Source organism: Pelobates fuscus, chromosome 4 (genome assembly GCF_036172605.1).
Source record: "Pelobates fuscus isolate aPelFus1 chromosome 4, aPelFus1.pri, whole genome shotgun sequence".
In the NCBI taxonomy this organism is placed as follows: Eukaryota; Metazoa; Chordata; class Amphibia; order Anura; family Pelobatidae; genus Pelobates; species Pelobates fuscus.
The window spans coordinates 178,032,802-178,046,255 of NC_086320.1; the positions used below are offsets into that span (position 1 = coordinate 178,032,802).

Genomic DNA, 13,454 nt, shown 5'->3' on the forward strand with positions numbered 1-13,454 from the left:
TGACAATCTACATTTTTGTGAGGTATCAGTAATGTAAAGACAGATGCAACAAAAACGATATACCGATTAAATATAAATTATATATATATATATATATATATATATATATATATATATATATTAAAAACATTTAAGTAATAAATAAGCTTTGTTATGTGACTGGCTCCAAAGAGATTTTTAGCAAAGACAGTAAAGGAGAAAAAGTAAACAGAACATCAGTAAGAACATGAAATTGTTTTGAGACCACAAAAATGAATATAAAATCAAAGCTTATTACGGGTGATCATAGAGGCATTAGAGAAGAAACTGCATTGAAGACCATAAAAACAATAGAACTTTTCCTTACCTAAAGTTCCACAATATTACCCACTGCCTCATGGGACAACATACTCCTGCATTTCCCTAGTATGAATCAAGATACCTGCCACTCTACAATTCTATGAGCTTGGAAATTAACTGGAGAGGGGAGTAGTCCAAGGCAGTTTATGGTGACTTCCAACCTGACCCTGTGGTTGTTTGTGAACTGGAGCAGCCTGGATTCCTTAGTGAGCATTTCAGGTATCATGGTAGCTATTATGGGACAGAATTCAGTGTTAAGCTCACTTTCTGAGTGGTAAAGATGGGGGGGCTACAGTCCCAGATGCATTTGTATGCTTGTGCTTGTCTGGCAATTGCCTGAGCACTACTTCTGCTTGGCAGACCAGGCCTTGAAATAGCTGAAACACTGTATTCAAAGCCAAACTGGCAGGAAGGGCTGCTATGAAGTGGTTTATAAAACAATAAATCTGAGAAAACTGCTGCAGTTTTCCTACAATCTGACAACCTGAGCCTAGCCCTAAAACCATATAGCAATGTTATAATTTGAACCGAACATGTCCTGATCTGGAGCTCTTTACCTATAACTATAATTTATAACTACAACATAAATTAATGGTATGTCAGTAATTGGCATTATGCCTCTGCTTACCTTGGTATTTGTGAAGATTTTTCCAAATGTTCTACACAACCTCCAGAAGAATCGTGAAAACTCATGGACACAGGCCGTGGATGTAACGTTGATGCGACCAACTATTTCTATTAGCTGTGGCAATCTATGGAGTTCCAGAAAATGGTGGCAATGTTACTAGGTTAGTATTTATTAACGGTGTGCATTTGAATAAACTGGGAAAGTTTTCAAGGAGAGAAAGACGAACAAAAAGTAGGCCAAAAACCTTACAAACGTCTTAATGGGAATGCTAGACTAGACAGATTAACAAACTATAAAATAATAAAAAGTTTGCTTGGCATATCCACATCAATGCAAATGTTCAGCTGTTACAGTAATTATTAAGCTGTAAGTGCAAATCCCCACGCAATGTACAGTTTGTCCAATTGCAAGTTCACAATGAAAAACTGGCAATTGACTGGGAAGCTGAGGTTAGGTTCAAATTGGCGTTTGGCTGATGAACAGCGATTTGCAACAAATGGAACTTCGTGAATAATATTATTGTCAGACTGTTTCCGTTTTCATGAAAAGGAGCAAAACTAGTTCTAGTGAGTACTTATCTCATACAACAAGAAAATAAATGATTATAAATACATACATAATAACTCTGACCTATATTTAATCAAATCGGAGCAAAGCAATTAAACAAAAGACACTCACAGCTGATTAACAACCCATAACAAGCTTTCCCAGCCGGTTGTCCCTTCATGTTCCAGTTGGTGATCATATAGCTGTAAGAGAGCAGCCAGTTGCTCCCGGCTTCCTATAATGGTTGCAACATCCTGAAGAGGTGACATGGGTCGAGGAAACCTTGTTACTGTAAAGAATAGCAGCACAGAGTCATTTTTGGCAATTTTCTCAAGATGTCTGTAAAACCTTGCTTGTGAAGATTTGCATTTTATTCAGCATACATATAAAATGCATTAATATTTATCAGAGTCCATACAGATGTTCAAACAGCTACTAGATGCATACTTGCAAAAACAGAATATTCAAGGATATAATCTTTCAATGAAGGGTAATAACTGCTTGATCCAAGGATAAATCTGACTGACATTCTGGGGTCAAGAAGGAATTTTTTTCCTAGCTTGTTGCAAAATTGGAAGTGCTTCAAACTGTTTTTTTTTGCCTTTTGGATCAACAGCAAAAATCATATGTGAGGAAGGCTGAACTTGATGGACGCAAGTCTCTTTTCAGCTATGTAACCATGTAACTATGTAATATTACATTTTACATAGATAGAGCTTTTAGAAAAGCACACATATACGGTTTGTATTCACAGTGGCAACCATTATGGAAGAAGATGAAAACATGTTTCAAGTAGCAATTAATTTTGTTCTATACATATTTAACACCAGTTACCTTTGTTGTAAACTGGTGATGTAATTGACCCCATTGATGTATAATCTGCCTAATTATACTTTTCTGGGGTTCGACAGTATGCTGTAAAAATTCCCAGCACATTATATTATGAATGAAAACTAAATAATATTAAAGCTTGCACTTTGCATAGCACTTTTCTCTTATTGTGGGGATATCATAGCACTGTATAGTACATATCCCATAACAATACTATCTGCAATCTTTCTTCACCTCTTGTTTCCTGATATATTTGATGGCAATTTTCACTTTGTTCTTGAACGTTTTGAAATTTCATGGCAAAAACTACCACATTTAGATGATGGCCAGGAAAACCACATGAACGGGCAAGTACGCAGCAGAGGATGTTACACAGACTCACATGAGAAGATAATTGAGTCACAGGCAGGAAAATCACATAGCTAGCAGATCTATTTTAAGAGGCAGTAGACCGAACCAAAGTGGAAGTTGGAAAATATGGATCAAATAATGCAATTTATTTTTCGAATAAACCACTATTTCTTTGTAAACCAAAAAGAGAGACCAACAGACGACCACTGGCACATATGAAAAGGTTTGCAAAGGGCAATCCAAGAATCACAGCTACAGGTTACAAAAAAAATGTGCAGCGCACTGTGAGAGACTTGGTTGGGAAAGATGAAATGTGGAGAATTTAAACAATATTTCCTGCCAAAGTAATCACAGAGGTTACCCATGTGGCTTAGGAGACACAAAGGATTTCTTGTACTTACCTTCTATCTGATGAATTTCACCCTGGAGCTTGGCTTTACTTGTAAACGGGGCATTCTGCAACACAGTTGCAAATAGTGAAGGGATAAGGGACTGCAAGCCAGACAGATACATGTGTAGCTTGTGTTCATCCAGCCCGTGTTCTCCTTCCTATAAGGCAATAGTACAGCAAATCTTAATTACAAACGTGTGTGCAATTTCAGCCATCTGCCTTTAATAAATAGAATTGATCTCCATAATTAATTAGAAGTGTGAGAAGGAAAGAAAATAATTTAGAAAAAAAATAATAATTTTGATAACTTAGTACAAATAGTTTACGAAGGATTGCGAATGTAAACATAACAGGGAAACTGACTTTATATTTGTTGGAGCATTGTTTGTCTTTGACATTGTCCCATCAATCTATGTGTAAATGTATTTAAGTGCACACTAAAAACCAATATGGCCATGAGTGAAATGATGCATCACCTACCCTGAGGAGTTTTTCTATTTTACTAAGGAGTGTAGGAATGAGGTGACACTGGAGATTGCCCAGTTCCATTGTCCATGCAGCATAGGCTGGCAAGAACACCTGATGGGTGGCACTCACAACTCTTTCTGAAGGGTCGCCAAGAGCAGTAAGGAGGAGTTCAAAACCCTGAAGGACAAGGAAAAGCAAAATAAATATTTAACACACATTTAAAATGCTTTAAATAAGACATGTGAAGTTCTTCCTTAAAGGGACACTCCAGATCCCTAAAGCACTTTAGCTTGCTGATAACACACATTTTGAATATTTTAAATATGACATACTATGCATTTCAATCCGTTTTCCTGGCACTCTCCCTCCCACCCCCCAATCCCCAGTTACTGAAGGGGTGAAAACCCCTTCCGTCACTTACTTGAGGCAGCGGCGATGTCCCTCGTCGCTGCCTCCTCCTCCCTGTGATTCCGTCGGCCGGTGGGTGAGACTGATCCCGCCCACCGGCCGAGGAGACCTAATGCGCATGCGCGGCAATGCCGCGCATGCGCATTAGCGCTCCCCATAGGAAAGCATTGAAAAAGATTTTCAATGCTTTCCTATGGGGAAATGAGCGACGCTGGAGGTCCTCACACAGCGTGAGGACGTCCAGCGACGGTCTAGCAAGGAAAATCCTTGCTATAAATCAGGAAGTGACTTCTAGTGGCTTTCTAGTAGACAGCCACTAGAGGTGGAGTTATAAAAAACTGCAATAATTACACTTGCAGGGTTAGGAGTAGTGGGAGTTGGCACCCAGACCACTCCAATGAGCAGAAGTGGTCTGGGTGCCCGGAGTGTCCCTTTAAAGGGACACTCCATGCCCCTAAGGCACTGTTTAGCTAACCTAAAAGCTTTTAGTTGTTAAGAGTGTGTGTACTATTTCTATCATTTTACAAAAAGTGCAGAATTCTACACAATTTAACTTTTATAAATTAACCTGGTTATACCCCCTGGCTTCCTAGCAGACGACATGTCTTGTTACTTCCTGGTTTGTTTATCTCAGTGGAGCTAAACTCAAGAGGCAGTAATTGCTCAGAGCATTTGTCTTGCAAAGACTTCTGGGAAGTATGTGATTGGACGGCCACAGACAGTCTGGGGTTAGAAGGCGAGGACCTGCAAAGGTTTCAGACAATAGAAATGCAGGTTTTTTTTTTTTGTTTTTTTTTTAGGTATGCCCCAAATGAAAAAAAAATGCATAATTAAATGCATGCCCGTTTTCATTTCAGGCATATCAACTAAACAGTGATTTATATTGTTTTTGTCTAATAGAGTGTCCCTTTAATATGCCTGTGTGCAAACAACTATACACATTCAATCCTTTAAGGACCAAAGCTCTTTTGAGATATGACAAAAACAAAATAGTTCTTGAAATAATTACGAATTTCCAGATTTTATGGGTACTTCATGTCTTCAGACTTTGCTCATTTCAATAGGTTACAAACACATATATTTACTCTAATATACATTGCTCCTTCAACTATAACGCCTACTCTGATACATCCTGATCATGAGTTGTAAATTCACTTTAATATTATAGGTTGACACATACCTGCTGGTATTTGTCAGGATCATCAATGTACCCCATGATTATGCCTAGGCTTTTAATGACAGCTTCTCGTACCAAATCCGCCTTATCCTCCATTAGCATTTGTTGCAGCATTGACAGAACAAGTGAGCTTCTAATCTCCTTCTGCATAAACAAGATTAGGTGGCATTTGTTTATAATCTCATACGCAACAATTCTTACAAACTATTTGTTCATCATATGTATTTTATAATATTGGTAATACAATTTCATTGGCCAGGCTAACTTCTAATAACTTGTTAGAAATATCAACATGACGTACTTCCTAATTACTCTGTTTCTGACTCTGCATCCTATAGCAGCCATCAAAACAACACTGGCAAAACCAAGTCAGAAAAATTAGCCGCCGCATAGATTTCTACGGAGTTTCCTACAGCCAAGGACATTTAAATATTTTCATACATAGCCGTAAATAGCTTAACATGCATGTGACTATTATAGCATTATTTTGCATGTTAGGATGAGCAGAAATAATAGCTTTGTTAGGATTAAAATAAAAAATAAAAAACCTGCTCCTTCAGTGTTTAAGTACGTTTTCTTTAGACAAAGTCAAGCTTTCTCAAAACTTAACACTACTTTATATTTATAATATTTAAATGGGCTGTATTATTAGAATTGTTCTAGGTTTATGGAAATACATGGGAAAATCTGCATCTATCTATGGATTTAGAGAGAACATAAACAGTGAATCTGCTTCTGCGTGAATCACAGCAGTAATCAAATACCAGTAAGAACTTACAGGTAGGTAAGGTGCTAGATCTCCACAGGACTCTGCCACGAGCAATCTTCTTTCTGGATATTTATGACTTATCTAGGAGGCAGGATACGAATTTGAGAATTAAATGGCGATTAAAAAAACAAACAAAAAACTAGCAATTAAATCAACTCCTTTCTTAGAGACCGTTGCATCACAACACAACATGCAATAAATAACATATCTGTGTTCTACCAAATGACAATAAATAAAAAAGTGATAGAAGAGAAGTAGAACAAGGTACTAACATAATAAAAAAAAAAAAAATCACAAAACCAATAGGTTACGGTACTTTTGATAAGATTTTCCCCTAGATTAAAACACATTATTAATGTATATTGGGGTTAGGGTTAAAATTAAATGTGAAAGTTTCTCTTTAAAGGGACACTCTAGGCACCCAGACCACTTCTGCCCATTGGAGTGGTCTGGGTGCCAACTCCCACTACTCTTAACCCTGCAAGTGTAATTATTGCAGTTTTTTATAAACTGCAATAATTACATTGCAGGGTTAACTCCACCTCTAGTGGCTGTCTGTTAGACAGCCACTAGAGGGAACTTCCTGGGTTCTAGCATTGCCGCGCATGCGCATTAGGTCCCCTCGGCCGGTGGGCGAGATCAGTCTCGCCCACCAGCCGACGCAATGAAGAGGAGGAGCGTCGCGGAGGCGGATACAGCCTCAGGTAAGTCACTGAAGGGGTTTTCACCCCTTCAGTAACCAGGGATTGTGGGGTGGGAGGGAGAGGGACCCTCCAGTGCCAGGAAAACGGATCGTTTTCCTGGCACTGGAGTTTCCCTTTAAGTTGATATTGAGTTAGATGTTCCAATCATTGAGATGACCGTTCGGTAAGATATTGAGTACAACAGTACTCCACTCTCCCCAAAGTATGTCTGTCAGCTGAATCATGCCCTGATAAAGAGATTCAGGAGAACCTCAGAAAATTGCATTCTAACAGTCAAACTCAATGCTGTCTTGTTACTCATGAAGGTCTAGAGATGCTTCAGACTGTTAGGAGCAAGACTGCGTACCATCATTGAGGAAAATAAATGGATTGGAGCAGTAGGTTCTATGTGAGATGCATAAAATGTAAAAACCTTAGAGCCTGAGAAAATTCTTACATTAGCACAACCGAAGCTAGCTGCTCATTATTATTATGTTATTATTTATATAGCGTCATCAAATTCTGTTGTGCTTTACAATGGGTGGGCGAACAGACATGTAGCTGTAACCAGACAAGTTGGACACACAGGAACAGAGGGGTTGAGGGCCCTGCTCAATGAGCTTACGTGCTAGAGGGAGTGGGTTAAGTGACATAAAAGGTAAGGATAGTATAAGACTAGTGACAGTTGCAAGAGAGGAATCAGTCAGGAGCTATTTACAGTTTAATTGATACGATTTTATGAAGTGGGTTTTTAATGATTTTTTTGAAGGAATGGAGACTGGGTGAGCGTCTCATGGAGGAGGGAAGTGAGTTTCACAGGAACGGTGCAGCCCTGGAGAAGTCTTGAAGGCAAGCATCAGAGATGGGAGTACGGACAGAAGATAGACATAAGTCTTCAGCAGAGCTTAAGGGCCAAGACAGGACATACTTGTGTATTAGGGAGGATATATAGGTGGGAGCAGCATTATGTAGAGATTTGAAAGCAAGAACCAGAATTTTAAATTGAGCCCTATATCTTACAGGAAGCCAATGTAGGGACTAGCAGAAGGGTGAGGTGTGGGAAGTGCGGGCGGACAGAAAAATGAGCCTCGCCGCCGCATTCATTATGGACTGTAATGGTGCAAATTGGGAGCACGTAAGACCACTGAGAAGCGGATTACAGTAGTCAAGGCGAGAAAGGACAGTGGTATGGACCAGCACCTTAGTCGCATCTGGCGTTAAGTAGGGTCGGACGCGCGCAATGTTTTTGAGATGGAAACGACAGGATTTGGTGATAGACTGAACATGAGGCGTGAAGGAGAGGTCGGAGTCAAAGAAAACACCTAGGCAGCGAGCCTGCGTGGTGGAGCTGATGGTAGCACCGTTGACTTGGAGGGAGACAGACACAGCAGTAGCAACACTTGAGGGAGGAAAGACCAGAATTTCAGTTTTGAATTTAAGGAAGTGGGCAGCCATCCAGTTAGAAATAGCAGAGAGGCAGTCAGAGACACTAGTCAAGAGGGACGGGGAGAGATCAGGAGAGGACAGGTAGATTTGCGCATCAACTGCATAGAAATGATATTGGAAACCAAAGGATCTAATGAGTTTGCCAAGGGAGGCAGTATAGATAGAGAACAGTAGGGCTCTATCTATAACTCAGAAATAACAATAGCATCAAGGTGATCTCTAAAGCGTTAGGTACTATTATTCTCGTCAATGGGCTGCCAGGATGGGTTGAGAGAGAAAGCGGTCACATGAAGTCTTATCAACAGTCTGAAACCTTTCCTTGCACTGCAGTGGCTGGGTGGAAGGAAAAAGAGGAAGCAAAGGTAATGGCTACCGGGGACCTACTTCGCAAAAATATTTTAACCATTGTAGGTAAGGTAGTGCCAAGACACACCTGCATCCCATAAGAACTTAATTGCGTTGAGTTTTTTAGGTGGCGGGAGTATTCCATTAAAAACCATACATCTTATGCAGATAAGGCAACAACTTGCTATACAAGTTATGTGAAATACAACTTCAACCATCCTAATCTAGTAGTGGACTATGGTACGAACGTTAATCCACAATACTTTTAAATAGCTAATCACCACTGTCATGGGTATTTAAAAATGAATACTTAAATTCTCAATATCAGTAAAATCACCTATCTCTAAGAGATGTTTTAAAATGGAGAATTGCCCTCAATGAGATCATTTGATTGGACATTGCTGAGCACTAACAAAAATAACTGCTGGGCAAAAAGGGGATAGATCTTCATTGACTGCAAACACCAATTCTGAAAAGATTTTATTGATTAGGAAACATATGTACAAATTTTAATGAAGGCATTTCTTTTGCATCGATTATATCCATTAAAAAAAATTACATATGCATATTTGGACACAGACTCTCTCTTTAACCCCTTAAGGGCCAAACTTCTGGAATAAAAGGGAATCATGATATGTCATGTGTCCTTAAGGGGTTAAAGGTAAACTATAGTGCCAGGAAAACAAACTTTTTTTCCTGGCACTATAGCTTCCCCCTCCCTTCTATTAGGATTTCCCTATAGGAAATAATTATATATTGCTTTCCTATGGGTTATTGGGTGACGTTTGATGTCCCCATGCATAGAGTGAGGACGTCCAGCTTTAGTCGACCAAAAGTCGCCTGACAGCCCAGATGTCCTCTTAAAAACTGCAATAATTACCTTTGTTTTAAATGTGTTTATTGGTTGTACACCATAAATCTCAATGCAAACTTATTTGTATTCAAGCATGGAGGTGCCTGCGCAGAGGCGTAATTAGCAATACATGTGTGGGTACGCGAGCAGTTGCCTACGCAGAGGCATATTAATTGAGTCATTGGTTTTACAGCAAGTAGATTCATATTCAGTCATGTGCGTTTTGTGACTCTTGCTATGTTAGTGGCTTGTCTTTGTGTTTATGCTATCTGGCGTGGTTCGAGATTATGTTTGTGTATTTATCTTGTGTTGGCTGGTTTATGCGGTTGCTTTGTGTTAGTCGGTATGTGCAGTTGTTCTGTGCAGTTGCATTGAGTTTGTTGGGTTGTATAAGTGTTTTGTGTCAGTTGGTTTGTGCAGTCGCTTTGTGTTAGCTGTTTGGATAGTTACCTTGTGTTTGCTGGTTTATGCAGGTGTTACGAGTTAGCTAGTCCGTGTGGTTGCTTTGAGTTAGCTGGTTTGTGGAGGTGCTTTACGCTAGCTGGTTTGTGGAGGTGCCTTGTGATTGCTTAGGCACAATCTCATACAGTGCAGTAATTAGGCAGTTAAGCAGGAATTATTAAAACATGTAAAGCTTTTGGTATCAGCTAATAACATAGCACCTTGTCTTTGCTGCTAGGACAGATGCCTATTGAACTGTGCTACCCTGCACTATTTCAGCTGGTAAAGCATTCGGTAATGAATAAAAAAACATAGCGTTAAGCCTTTGCTGTCTGGTCTAATGCTCATCAATCTGCCTTACATATTTATAACCAAAAAGGGTTTATTAAGGTCGAAATTTTAACATTTAAGTCACTTCGCTGGAGGGGGCGTAATGGCGCCCGGCGTAATGAAGCCGTCTGATGTGGAATTGGTAGCCTTCTTCGTGGCTTTTCTTCGGACTTCCCTCTGGTGTGATCTTCCCATGGCTACCTCTAAATGATGCTGCACTTGGTGGGTCCGTTGTACCCCTCTGAGTCTCTCCGGTTCCCCCGGGTATGACAGTCCTCTCCCTTTTCCCCCGTAGGCAGGTTTCTGTGTCTTTAGGGGGCTCCACCCCGCTGTGGGCACTCGGAGACTGGGGTTGTCCGGCGGTCTCCCCACCTTAGAGCCCGCCGGGTACTCGCCTCCTGCACCTCACCAGCTTCAGCAGGGCCTTCCTAGGGCTCCAGCCCTGTCTTGCCTCACCCTCCTCCGGCCACTTACATGTTGCCGGCACGTGCCTCCGGCCACCGGTCCGCCGGCGGGCCCACGCTTCACAGCCTCACAGAGTTGGGGGCTGTTGTCTCCCGGACCACCACCAAATCCGGGGTTCAGGTCCGGCTCTCCATCGACCCTTCCGCCGCCCGGGGGAGTCCAGTCGTAAATTCCACCGCCCCTGGGGTCCAGGTATCCCAGCGCGGGTTTCAGTTGCGTGTGTGTGGGTCGCCTCGTGGCGCTATGTGGGTACTGTGTATCCATCGGCCTTTTTAGCTCCGGGTATCGGAGCGTCGCTTACCGGGTGTGCCTCCTCCTCCAGCCTCTGAAGTTCCGACTTTTGGGCCAGGATCACCCCACCGGCCGGGTGGGGGGGGGGGGGGTAGCGGGGCTGGGCCAGATCCCCCGCGCCTTGCGTGCCGTGGGTTCCGCTCATGTAGTGTGGTTCAGGCCTCAGTGGTCGCTGTGTGCGCCGAGTGTTCAATATGTGCTCGATCTTTGCACTCCCCGGTTCCTCTACGCCTGATCTCCCCTCTGGTTACTGTTTTCGGCAGGTATCGTGGGTATTTTATGTGTTCCATGCTGTTTTAGGTTTTTTTCTCTGCCGGAGCCGGCGTGAGTTGCGACCGCTCGGCGGCCCGGCCCCGCCCCACAATAATTACCTTTGCAGTGTTAATGGAAATGGGATAGTGCACCCAGCCCACTTCAACGTGCTGAAGTGGTCTGGGTGCCTATAGTGTCAATTTAAGCTTTAAACTACCATTTGATTGCACATTTCAGTGTAACTTGCAAATAGGTATTCGGTTTCATAATCAGGAACTATTTCACCTCAGTTCAGTGGTATGTCAGAAAAAAACAAAACATGATTGTTTACTTCCCAGTTTTGAATTCACTTCCCTTCTCCTTACGACTCTTCCAAAGCTTGCATATACAGTGGATGAATGGGAAGGAATAACCATGAAGATTCTCTCACAAAGAGTGATGATACCACTTACAAGCAGACAAGGCAAATACGTATTTACTGGAGATACCAAATGCATGTATCCATATGCAAGTATGAGAATGTTTATTACATATAATATTTTTTTTTAATGGTATCTGGAAAATTAACTGTGTCTAACCTTACCCTGAATTGTTTTTAAGTTCTGATTTCTAAAATAGCAAGCATTTGGAAAAATTATGTATTCTTATTTTGGCCAAAGTATAGAAAAACTAAGCATTTGAAGAAAAATTGGTCAGAAGCAAAATAAGTCCTGTTTAATATATGAAAATAGTACATGCCACTTTTCTAAATGGGCCCCACTGATAGAATGAAAGTGTCAGCTGACACTCTCAGTCTATCAGCAGCCATCCAACTAGTTCTTCATCATACCCACAGTATAGAGGAACAGATGTTGTGAGGGAGGAGCACCACTAAAGATAAGAAGGCACCCAGACACTACTGTCCCTGTAACAACTTAAATAAGTTTGCTATGGGTAGTAGGAGTGCTCCTTTAACCCCTTAAGGACCAAACTTCTGGAATAAAAGGGAATCATGACATGTCACACATGTCATGTGTCCTTAAGGGGTTAAAGGCTGCTGAGAAAAATACTGATGGAATAAATAACTAATTCACACTTTAACATTATATGTCTTTGCTGATAAGTCAAGACAAAAATATTGTGCAAAAAGTGAACCCGTGGCTGTAAAAAACATAGCTCTGGTAGAGGTAATTAACCACAAAACAAAGTAAAACACTAAATATGAAATTATATAAAAGGAAAATACATTCAAAAATAGTCTAAAAAATAAAATAGCTAATTTTCAACCAGGATATTTAAAAATCAATACGAACATTCAAACATGCAGCAATCGTGTTACAAGAAAATTACAAATTATGTCTCACTAATAGGATGGGAGAAGATCCAAGTTATATATGAACTACTTTATTTCAGTATGAAAACCAATATGTGGTCTTATCAATTGGGCAACTTTCTGTTTTAATATTGTTTCGCTCTGTTATTTAGAAGCCATGGACCATTAAACTTCTGGCAAAGAAATAAGGGGCATCCCCTACCTTGAGCACATTGCCTTGTATTTCTATTACCACTGACACGTGTTAAGGGGATTTTTTTAAACAGGCCTTTTCTTTTTCAACTTTACTATTCTTAGAAAGAATAATATAATTATAATGAAAAATTGCTCCTAGCAGGTGCAGCATCCAGTTAGCACCATCTTATTTTTATTCATAGGGATTTATGGTTTTGTTTTTTCTTTTACTCAATATTATGTTAACCTGTACCGTTCTGTTTTTTTATCAATATTATTCTAACCTGTCAAATTTAAATGTTTCAATTTGTTAATATAGACTAAACAGTTATTCGCTTTTTCTCCCCTGAAATAGCCTAACTTGCCAGGAATTAGGTCACTGATATATTATAATACATAGATACCAAATACAAGATTTGACCCTAGAAGGTCTTGTGAGATGGCAGGTGTCACAGAATTACAAAATCTGCCCAAGATTTTCATTATTCTCACAAAGCATTATACTGAATATGTGTCTTACTGAGGAAATATTCACAATTTGCATAGATTACAATAAAAACATTGCTTTAATTACATATTTTGACACTAGTGAAGAACCATGTGCGTCACCAATTGCACATAAGAAAAATAAGGAGACTTAAAGCTGGACAGCATTGCTATATCACACTGCACTGGCAACATTTATATTTACGACAAAGTATTTGTGAGTCTCACTTACACATTCAATGGTATACATTTAATAAATTATGAAATTGCCAACCTCCACCCCACCCCCCCCCCTTTTTTTTTTTTAAATAATTTAATGCGACTCAATATTTAAAATGGTTTAAGAGATCCTTTACTTACTTGCTCCCAACACTGTGGTAAAAGTTCTGCTTCCACGCGTGTCGGCCCCACATGTCGGGCAAATGCCACACATCCAGTCAAAATCATCTGCCTAAAATGAAAAAGAAG

At 40.3% G+C, this 13,454-nt stretch overlaps 1 protein-coding gene across 3 annotated transcripts in view; it reads right to left on the minus strand.

Annotated features, from left to right (window-relative positions):
- The window catches only part of RELCH (RAB11 binding and LisH domain, coiled-coil and HEAT repeat containing), a 143,722-nt gene that overhangs the window by 48,646 nt on the left and 81,622 nt on the right, over positions 1-13,454 (minus strand). For all 3 annotated transcript variants that reach the window (XM_063451821.1, XM_063451819.1, XM_063451818.1), the window contains 7 exons: positions 13,347-13,437; positions 5,918-5,989; positions 5,143-5,283; positions 3,567-3,731; positions 3,097-3,244; positions 1,646-1,802; positions 968-1,091 (listed from right to left, as the gene is read on the minus strand). In XM_063451821.1, coding sequence (XP_063307891.1) covers positions 968-1,091; positions 1,646-1,802; positions 3,097-3,244; positions 3,567-3,731; positions 5,143-5,283; positions 5,918-5,989; positions 13,347-13,437 — 898 coding nt within the window. The remainder of the gene's footprint in view (positions 1-967; positions 1,092-1,645; positions 1,803-3,096; positions 3,245-3,566; positions 3,732-5,142; positions 5,284-5,917; positions 5,990-13,346; positions 13,438-13,454) is intronic.